Genomic DNA, 10271 nt, shown 5'->3' with positions numbered 1-10271 from the left:
GAGAAGGAACTGAGTTGGTCTGGATGCAAAGGATCAGGAAGCACTGGTGGTTCCTGGTGTCTAGGATGCCAAGACAGGAATGGGACAGGACCCAGGCTCGGAGGAGAGTCGGGTGGGGGAGATGGGAGGGTGAATGAGGCTGGCGGTGTCAAGGCGTGGAGGGCCCAATTGTCTTACCCCGGAGAGAGAGGCCTGCATCTCTTGCAGGCCCAGGGAAAAAAAATATTTTATTTATTCTTTTATGTATATGAGTGTATTGCCTGCATGTGTGTAAGTGCACCCATGTCATACAATGCCTGCCGAGGTCAGAAAAGAGCCCCTGAAACAGGAGTTATGGATAGTTGTTAGCCTCCATGTGGGTGCTGGGAACTGAACCCAGGTCCTCTGCAAGAGCAGTCAGTGCTCTTCACCTCTGAACCATTTCTCAAGCCTATTTCAGTATTTCTGAACAGGGTCTCACTCTGATTGGCCTCACACTCTTGATCCTGCTGCCTCAGCCTCCTGAGTACAAAAACTGCACACTACACTAAACCACCTGGCACAGTGGTTGAATAAAATACGAAGAATAGCAAAAGTGTGTGCTGAGGTGTAGCTCTGTCATTAAAGCACTCACCTAGCATGCAAGGCCCTGGGTTCAATCTTCAGCACCACAAAAAAGAAAACACAATCTGAACCAAGCTTAGCCCTCAGTGTGCCAGGAAAGGCGATCTACCATGTAGCTCCAGTAGGCCCTTTTATTCTTCTAGAGTTAAAACTGGTTTACTCTTAACTTTGCAGAATAAAACAACAAAAATACTTTAACATTTCAATAAGAATTTTAAAACACAAACCCACAGCTGTTGCTATCAGTAGGTCTCTAACATGCCCAGTGTCTGAGAACCCCTGCTTAGGGCACAGCTCCCAGGGCACCACTAAGTCAAGTTGTTCCCCAAAGGCTCTTGCTTGTTGGAACCTGGCTGTTCCGGGGCCGAGCCCTCATACCACTTTGAAACACTAGAATTACGCTCTACCCTGCAAAATGCTCCCATCAGATGGAGACTCACTAACAGCAGATCCCACTCACTTCCTTCCTGTCACCTGTCTTCTCTTAGCCACTATGGAGAAGAAAAAAACTGAATTCTCATCCGGTTTCAATGAACGGCCAAAAAGGAGAAAAGACTAGAAAGATGGCAACGCCTGCCTGTCTTATTTTGCACCTTCGTAAAAAAAAAAAATGCAACAGACCAGGAAGGCTGTGAGCATGCAAAAAAAGGCTGTGACAGCTACTTCACTTGTGCCACCAACCCCACGAGGGCATCAAGCCTCCCATGCTCTCCCTTAAGTGTATCAGAGAACAGATGACTAGTGTTCAAAGGATACGATGGATGACAAATGGGAAAATGTCTTCAATACGGGAAAATTAAGAGCCCTAAGATCCCATAGTGTAAATATGGATTTAAAAGGTCCAACAGGTGCTGGGAGGGGCTGGAGAGGCGGCTCAGCGGTTAAGAGCACTGACTGCTCTTGGAGAGGACCTGGGTTCAATTCCCAGCACCCACATGGCAGCTACGAACAGTCCTTAACTCCAGTTTCTGGGGAATCCGACGCCCTCATCTGACCTCTGAGGCACTGCACGACACGGGTGCACTCACATACATGCAGGCAGTACACCTGTACACATAAAATAAAAATAAAGTATTTTCTACAAAACAGGTGCTGGGAGTACACCAATGGTAGAGTTGTTTGCCTAGCATTCATGAGGCCCTAAGTTTAGTGATTGCAAAAAAAAAAAAACAAAAAAACGGCCATGAGATCATTTTAAAGCACAGTGTGTTAGCTGGACATGGTGGTGCACACCTTTAATTCCAGCACTTGGGAGGCAGAGGCAGGTAGATCTCTGAGTTCAAGGTCAGCCTGTTCTACATAGCAAGTTCCAGGCCAGGTGGGACTACAGGGAAGTGCTGTCTCATAAAGACCAAAAAAATAAAGAAGGCCCTTTGAGGGACTGGCAGCCCTAAGGAGCCATAGTTCCCAGCATGGTCATGCTTTAGGATCACTCTGGTAACACAGGAATGACAGAAACACAAGGATGGGTCTGGCCATGGCCCACTACATGTGAATCCTGTGGGTTGAACCTAGGGATTTTTTTTTTTTAAACTTCCCAAAGTGACTCTTGGCAGACAACCTACACAGCAGCTGATGGCTACCAGGAACTGAGAGATACCTGTTCCATCTGACACCAACCACATCAGCACCAAAGGCAAGTCTCTAAATTAGCTCTGATCCTTCTACCCTTCTGTTTGACTACTGGGAAGCAAGTCCTTTTAAGGTTACCAAATCCTTTTAAGACGAAGCCCAGCTCTCTTCTATGTGGTCCTCAGGATAGGTGACCGAGCTGGAGGCTATAAACACAGCATAACAACAAAAAAAGTAGCACTTCTGAGCAGCCAGCCACAAAGCCACCAGCACCCTGCACAGCCACTGAAGACTTCTCACGCCCTTAGCTCACTGTCGAAGGTAAGATCTTTGTACTCGTAAAATTCTTAACTAAGAGAGTCAAAGGTTCAGGAATATTTGTAGGTGGCACGTTCTGCTGTGATTAAACACAATCACAAGGTTTTCTGCCCTCCAGCTTCCTTCTATACCTTTGGTGACTAGACTGAAGGCTAAGCTCTGCCTCCTCAGAAATACCCGCGAATGTGTGGCCCTCAACACCATGGAATCGCTGAGCCAGCCTAAGAAGAACATTCCTATTTAGTCAGCAAGGCTAACATCTGATAGATAAAAAGTAGCCATATGACAAATAGGGTTGATCAGGAGAAAGTAGAGTTTATTAGCAAAGGAATACATGGGACAGATTCCCTTCCGGGCAGGGAAAATGTCTGCCCGGGTCATGAGCTGGGGTCTTTTTAAAAGGGAGGCTTCTGCTTCTTGCAGAAGGCGGGAACATATATATTTTTTTAAAGTTGGGGGGCAGAGGGCGGGTGGGAGAGCCGGACTATTAAAACTTGTTCTCTTTAGAGATCAAAGGGGAAGCCTGCTGTGTTGGCCAAACAGTGGAGAAACATCTGCTTCTCTTGACTTCAATGACCAGGGCACTGATCAGCTCGGTTCCCTTTTCTCAGGAGCTTGAGAAGGCCTTGAGACCCTGTTGGTGAGGGGGCTGGGCTATCTGAACCTTAACAACATTCATTTCCTGTCACTGTAGTCTGAAATCTTGCCCCAAGGCTATGTGTGTAGCTCAATGGCAGAATGTGATCAGCATTCAAAGCCCTAGCTGGGCTCAACAAAACATGGCCCTGAATTCTTTAGCACTCTTCTCTTCCAGAAGCAGGCTTCTGTACACTGTCAGTGTCTTCAGAAACCACTCAATTATACATTTAAGAGGGTTAAGACAGTGAGTTTTATCTAATGTGATCTTTACTTCAATAAAAACAACATAAAAAGTGAGGTTTCCTATCTCCTTTGGTTCTGTGTCAGCAAAAGCAGGCTATGATCTCTAGGTGCGGGCCTTAAGAAACTGGCTTCCATTTCCTATCTTTGAGGATAGGAATTCTTTAAGCTCCAGCCACCACAGTGTGAGAAAGTACAAGCAGCCCCAGCCACTACACAGGAATGGAGGTAACCTGCCATAGACAGATGAACTCCTGGCTAGGAGCCAGCCATCTTGCCACTAGGCCCCCAACCCCTCTGCCAGAGCTGTGTGAAACAAACAAGCTGCCCTGCCCAAGTCACAGACTTGTGAGCAAAATAAAGGCACTATGATTTCTGATGATCTCTTGTGCAGCAAAAGATGACAATCCTTCTACATAACAGAGAGCCTGAGCCAGGCATGGTAAGGCACACCTTTAATCCTAGCGCTTGGGAGGAAGAGGCAGGTGGATGTCTGTGAATTCCAGGTCAGCCTGCTCTACATAGTGAGTTCCAGGACAGCTGGGGCTACAGGGAGACCCCTTTTGTCAAAAAAATCAAAAGGGAAAAAAAAATAGGCTGGCCAAATCAGGTGAGAAGATCCTCTAACTTAGCACCACAGATCAGTGGGGTCTGGAAGGCACAGTCGTCAGTCTCAAGGAACTCACCCGTGGATGTTCTCCACAACCCCACTGAGTCACAGCCTTCCTGACACGTTCCCACAAAGTGCAGGTCAAACTGTGCCAGAATGAAAAAGGAGGCCCCTGAACTTTCTTGCCAAGACATGAGAAGGAGGTCCTCTCCAGGCCACAGAATGAGGCCATCACACAGTAACTACACACAGCTCCTCAAAGGTGAGCAGAGGCACCCAACCTACCTCCAGCCTTTCGGGTGGGGGCTCGTTCTGCAGGATCCTCAGCGCTTTGGTGGTAGCATCATGTTTTGCAGCTTGTCTCGTCTTTCCTTTCCCATTAAACTGCTGTCCTCCCACAGAAAGTTCAACTTGGTAAAGTAAGGGTGGAACTGGAAATGGGTAAAAGTACCTAAAAATAAATGGGAGTTAGGAAATCAGTCTTGGGCTGGTAAGCCACCCTTCTTTTACCATGGCCTCATCAAGGCTGGCTGGCTAGGACTGACTCCACCAATACAACCCAAGTTCCACTGAACCTCACCCTGAATTACTGCTGTGCAGTATAAGTAGCACGATACAGACCGCACTACTGCCCCACCAAATGACCGTTATGCTAGGTTATTCTGACAGGATCTAGACTAGACGGGGCCCTGGCCATGACCAATGTAAACCCACTTAATTTCATTGAGACTTCAATCTACACTTACATGTCTCCTAAGGAGTCTGAGAATTTTAAGGCTGATGTCTAAAAAGACCCCCATTTCTGGAAATCCGAGCAGCCCAAGCCTAGCAGACCCTGGTTTCTCAGACTTCAAAGCTTATATTTTGAAGTGCTTTGCCCTCTACCACCCCATCAAAGAAGGAAAGAAAATAAAAATGTCCATTTTGATGACAGATTTATTTACTAATGTCTCACTTCTGCCAGTAAAGGTCTGTAACACATAACACTTTTTTGTTTGGTTAGATTTTTTTTTTTTTTTTTGAGACAGGTTCTACCTATAGCCCCAGCTGGCCTGAAACTCACTATGTAGACCAGGCAGGCCTTGAACTCACAGATCTGCCTGCCTCTGCCTCTGCCTCCCAAGTGCTTGGGATTAAAAGCGTATCCCTGTGCCACCTAGCCTGTTTAAGACCAGGTATCATATAGCTCAGGGTGGACTGAAACTGCTAGATAACAGAGGATGATTCTCCTGCCTCTACCTTCTGAGTGCTGAGATTATAAGCATTCTGCAATGACACCTGGTTTTCCAACACCCTTAAAAAATTTTAAGATTTAAAAAAAAAAATTTATTTTTATTTTATGTGTATGAGTGTATTGCCTGCATGTATGTGAGTCATCCGTGTCATGCAATGCCACGGAGGTCCAAAGAGGGCTTTGGATTCCCCTGGAACTGGCTACAGTTCGTAGCTGCCATGTGGGTGCTGGGAATCAAACCCGGGTCCTCTGCAAGAGCAATCAGTGCTCTTAACTGCTGAGCCATCTCTCCAGCCCCAAGATTTTATTTTTTTAAATTTTATGTGTATGACTATATTGCCTACATGTAAGTGCACCTGTGCATGCAATACCTGCAGAGGCCAAAAGAGGGCACTGGATCTCCTAGAATTGGAGTTTTGGACAGTCAGTCGTCATGTGGGTGGCTGGGAACCAAACCTGGTCCTCTGAAGAGCAGCCAGCCCTATTAACCACTGAACCATCTCTCCAGCCCTGATCTTAGCACTTTTGACTATTAATTAGTATTTTACAAAGCATTCAAGTTCAAAAATGAAAAAGCAACTAACAACAACCAAGCAACCACACAGGCCGCAAAAGTCATGGAGAAATGTGGCTGTTATTCAAAGCGGTCATAAGAACTGCAGCCAGACAGCAGGGCCTGCCCACAGCTGGCCATGAGCAAGATGCTCAGGCTGTCTGCAAAGGCAGTAGCTTAAACAGCAGTTCCCAAGATAGTCCCAAATGCACAAGTGAGACTTCTGTCCCTCTTGGCAGACTCAAGTTAGACCAAATCATTTCTTTTCCATCATTTATACACATCATTTGAGCTAGAAGATCAGCTATTACCACCAATTTCACTAGAAATTCAGAGCACACATACCTGGGGGGATAAGCCCCTCCACGCATGCTGTAGTTGTAAGTGGACTGCATCCGAGAGTGAGGGTCGACAGGCTTGTACATCGGTTTTCTTCCCAGTTTCACACACAGTGCATTGAGCTCAACAGTAGGAGTTACACTTTCTGCAACAAACATTCCAAGAACTGCTTCAGGCACTGGATTGATGATCATTAAAATCACTACACTACTGGGCATCAGATAAGACCCAAGATCCACTGTGTTTCCTGACACTGACACAGTCAGGAACACAAAATATAGTGTAGGAACCAGCAGAGAGAACTAGGGAGGACAAGGCAAGTAGACTATGTCTGCAGATGGCAGATGAAGCCCAGAAAATATCCAGGTGTCTCCATTCCTGACATTACAATGAATCTGCCCTGTGGTCATACTTTAGGAAAATGAGTTCCATTTCATACACAAGACTATATTTTTACCTAAGAATTATCAACTTTAGAAAATATGTACTAGGTGGTAGACTCAAGTCAGACCAAATCATTACTTATTCCACAATTTATACATATAATGTGTGATGTGGCTCAGCAGTTAAGAGCATCTGCTGTCTAATCATAAAGACTAGAGCTGGGATCCCAGCACTCGTAGCAAGCGAGGTCCCTACATGCTGGATCCCCAGCTCTGAGGTGGGTGGACACAGGAGGATCATTAGGGTTGTAGGCGTCCAACCTAGCCAAGAAAACAAGTGTTCCAGGTTGAGGGGGAGACCCTGCCTCAAAGGAGCAGGCAGAGAGTGATACAGAGGGTCCCCTGGCACCCTCTTTTGGCCTCCATGAATAGTGCACATGCACACACACACACGCAGACACATAGATGAGTTCCAGGACAGCTGGGGCTATAGGGAGACCCTGTCTCAAAAAGAAAAAAAAAAAAAAAAGTATTTATTATTTTTATTTTATGTGTCTGAGTGTATTGCCTGCATGCATGTGAGTGCACCCGTGTGCACTGTGCAATGCCACGGAGGTCAGAAGAGGGCATCGGATTCCCCTGGAACTGGAGTTAAGGACGGTTTGTAGACACCAAGAGGGTGCTGGGAATCGAACCCGGGTCTTCTGCAAGAGCAGTCAGTGCTCTTACCCTTGAAGCCATCTCTCCAGCCCCACAACCCACATTTTAAAATAATCCTTCCCACCAGGCCTATAATCCCCAAACTAGGAAGACTGAGTAAAGAGAACTGAAAATATAGGCCTGCCCAAGCTGCCTAGCTCAAAAAGAAAACAAGAATCTTACCTTCGTATCAAACACAGAGCACTAGCAATGACCAACTTCAATTGAGATGTACATGAAAACTCACTTTTAAATGCCACTAGGATGTTATATAGAGAAAAATAAAAATTAATTTGATTTTGTATTGTAAGTAGTTGAATTTTGCCTATGAATCAAATTCATAAGACTATCTGAGGCTTGTATAATCAGAAGGTCAAATGAGTTATTAACCTCTCTTCCTCACAAGAATTCTATACATATATATGTGTGATATACGGTTGCATTTTAAGTAGAACCTGAATCACTGTAAGAGCAGCTATGGGGGCTAGAGAAACAACCTGGCAGTTAAGAGCACTGGTCGCTCTTATACAACACCTGGGTTCAGTTCCTGGCTAACAACCCTCTGTAAATCCAGTTTCAAGGGATGCAACATGCTCTTCCGGCCTCCTTTGGCACTGTACACACATAGTGCACATGAGGGATATATATATGTATATGCATGCAGACAAAACACTCATATACATAAAAAAAACCCTTAAATTTTAAAAAAGAGCAGGTATAACCCAGAGAATCTATCTGGAGTGGAGAATTAATCTGAAGACAGACTACCCACAAAGAAACCAAAGGCAAAAGGAAGATCAGCCAGAGGACTCATACCTGCTTGCCAGGAGTAAGATGATTTCGTGCACACCAGGGGACTGATGCAGCCTATCAGCTAAGGCTTCCTTTAAGGGCCTCCCAACCTCCCCTAAACCCACCTCTTGGCTCCTAACCTCCTGCATGGGGCCCTTGTTTGAAGCACTATGACCTACCAGCTTGTACCTAGGTGTTTTTCCTTTGGTTTCTTTCTGTTGTTGATGGTATCTGTTTTGGAGAGTCTCCCTACAATCCCAGCTGGCCTGGAACTCACTATGTAGACCAGGCTGGCCAGGATCTAGGATTAAAGGCATGTACCACCACATCTGCATGCCCCTGCTCATATGTAGGTAATAAGTATTTTCCCAGCCTTGATAATAATCAGGAAACAACTACAAACACTATTGATTGACAGATTATAAGCAATATTGTCATGCTAACTTGACATGATTCCACCAAAAAACTAAGCTCTCAACACTGCACAGCCTTATCATGGGAAAAGGTGAATTGTTATTATTGTGTTGTTGTTTGAGACAGGGTCTCCCTGTAGCCCCAGCTGGCCTGGAACTTGCTATCTATATGTAGACCAGGCTGGCCTTGATCTCATAGAAATCCCCCTGACTCTGTCTCCTGAGAGTGCTGGGATTAAAGGCATGCAGCACTGCACCAGGCTAAAAAGGTTTATTTTCATTATACTGTTTTCAATCTTAGAAACTGTTTGGGGACAGTGTCCTTCCCATAACCAACTGTGCAGAGGATCAGCAGTCAGGCACTACAGACTGAGAATCATCACTTTAGAGTCTCCTGACCAAGAAGCATTTACCACTAATGGAGTAGGATCTGTGCTTCAAACCCCAGGCCAGTCAAGATCCACTGGTGTCATGCTGCACGGCACCCTACACATACTTCTGGAAGGAGCCCGTCTTGGCCCGCATATACCACCTGGATTCCTTCCTTCACGAAGAAAAGGGCAGACTGGAGTTAATGTCAGCTGTACCGTAAACACCTACAAACAAAAGACTGTGTGTGTGCAAGTGAGACCCTCATGCTGACTGCATCTTGCCATCTGATCTTGCTATAGTCATATTTTATTTTATTTTTTATTTATTTTTTTGGTCTTTTTGAGACAGTGTCTCCCTGTAGCCCCAGCAGGCCTGGAACTCACTATGTGGACCAGGCTGGCCTTGAACTCACAGAGATCCACCTGCCTCTGCCTCCCGAGTGCTGGGATTAAAGGCATGCGCCACCACGCCCTGCTTATAGTCATATTTTAAAAGGACTAGTCAGCATTATTAGGGTTCCTAATAAGCATCTTAGGCATGTATTTCTTTTTTTTAATTTCTTTTTTATTTTATGTGTATGCGTGTATTGCCTGCATGAAGGTAAGTACACCTGTGTCGTGCAATGCCCGCAGAGGTTAGAAGAGGCTGTTGGATCCCCTGGGACTGGAAATACAGTTGTTAGCTGCCATGTGGGTGCTGGGATTCAAACCTGGGTCTTCTGCAAGAACAACCAGTGTTCTTAACCGCTGAGCCATCTCTCCAGCCCCTTCTTTTTTTTTTTTGAGAAAGAATCTCACTGTAGAGTCAGGTTAGCCTGGAACTCACTATGCAACCCAGAGAGGCCTTGAATTCATGATCCTCCTGCCTCAGTCTCCCAAGTACTGGGGTTACAGTTACGTACCACCATGCCTGGCTCTTTTTTTCCCCCACTGGCTTTTCTAGGTAGAAAAATCTTTTTCTTTTTTAATTTATTTGTGTATGTGTGTGTACATACATGTGGGGGTGCAAGTGTGCCACAAGTGCACATGTGGAGGTTAGAGGAAAACTTCTGGAGTCGGTTCTCTCCTTCCTCCTTTATATGAGTTTCAGATTGAATTTGGTCACTAGGCTTGCATGGCAAGGACCTTCACTCACTGAGATTTTTCACTAGCTGAGAAAAATCTGTTTTCTATTATCCAATGACACTCCAAGAAAAAAAAAAAACTGCTTTGAAAGATGGCTGTACAAATAAAACTTTTTGCTTTCTGTCTATTAAATAATAAGCTGATTCTGTGAAAGGTATCCACGTAGAAATTGTGTACAATCAGTTCTCATGAAAGATTTTTGTAAAATTGACTTAAACACAGAGTTTCTCATGAAAAACATACAACGCATGTTTAGACTCTGGTCTAAAACCTTAACGCTGTTAGGACAAAAACTTAAAACTCTGAGCACAATGATCAAGTTCCAGAACGTCCCCGCCCCAAGATGGACACTCCACCCCACCCATTCCCCCACCCCCTCG

General features: G+C 45.3%; 1 protein-coding gene across 7 annotated transcripts in view; it reads right to left on the bottom strand.

The window, feature by feature from the left end:
- The window catches only part of Stau1 (staufen double-stranded RNA binding protein 1), a 27928-nt gene extending 20538 nt beyond the window's left edge, over positions 1 to 7390 (bottom strand). For 4 of the 7 annotated variants that reach the window (XM_008835567.3, XM_008835570.3, XM_008835568.3 and 1 more), the window contains exons 1-2: positions 6115 to 6279; positions 4268 to 4433 (exon numbers count right to left, since the gene is read on the bottom strand). In XM_008835567.3, the coding sequence (XP_008833789.1) occupies positions 4268 to 4433; positions 6115 to 6266 (318 nt within the window). In that variant the 5' untranslated portion in view covers positions 6267 to 6279. Of the gene's footprint in view, positions 1 to 4267; positions 4434 to 6114; positions 6281 to 7373 lie in introns of those variants that run through there. The other 3 variants (XR_607361.3, XR_607362.3, XM_008835572.3) reach the window with 2 other exon arrangements.
- Between the last annotated feature and the right edge of the window lie 2881 nt (positions 7391 to 10271).

The sequence above is a fragment of the Nannospalax galili genome, unplaced genomic scaffold (assembly GCF_000622305.1).
Source record: "Nannospalax galili isolate Female #2095 unplaced genomic scaffold, S.galili_v1.0 scaffold2378, whole genome shotgun sequence".
NCBI lineage: Eukaryota > Metazoa > Chordata > Mammalia > Rodentia > Spalacidae > Nannospalax > Nannospalax galili.
Note: the sequence above shows the minus strand (reverse complement) of the source record. Positions and strands in the feature narration are given on the sequence as shown.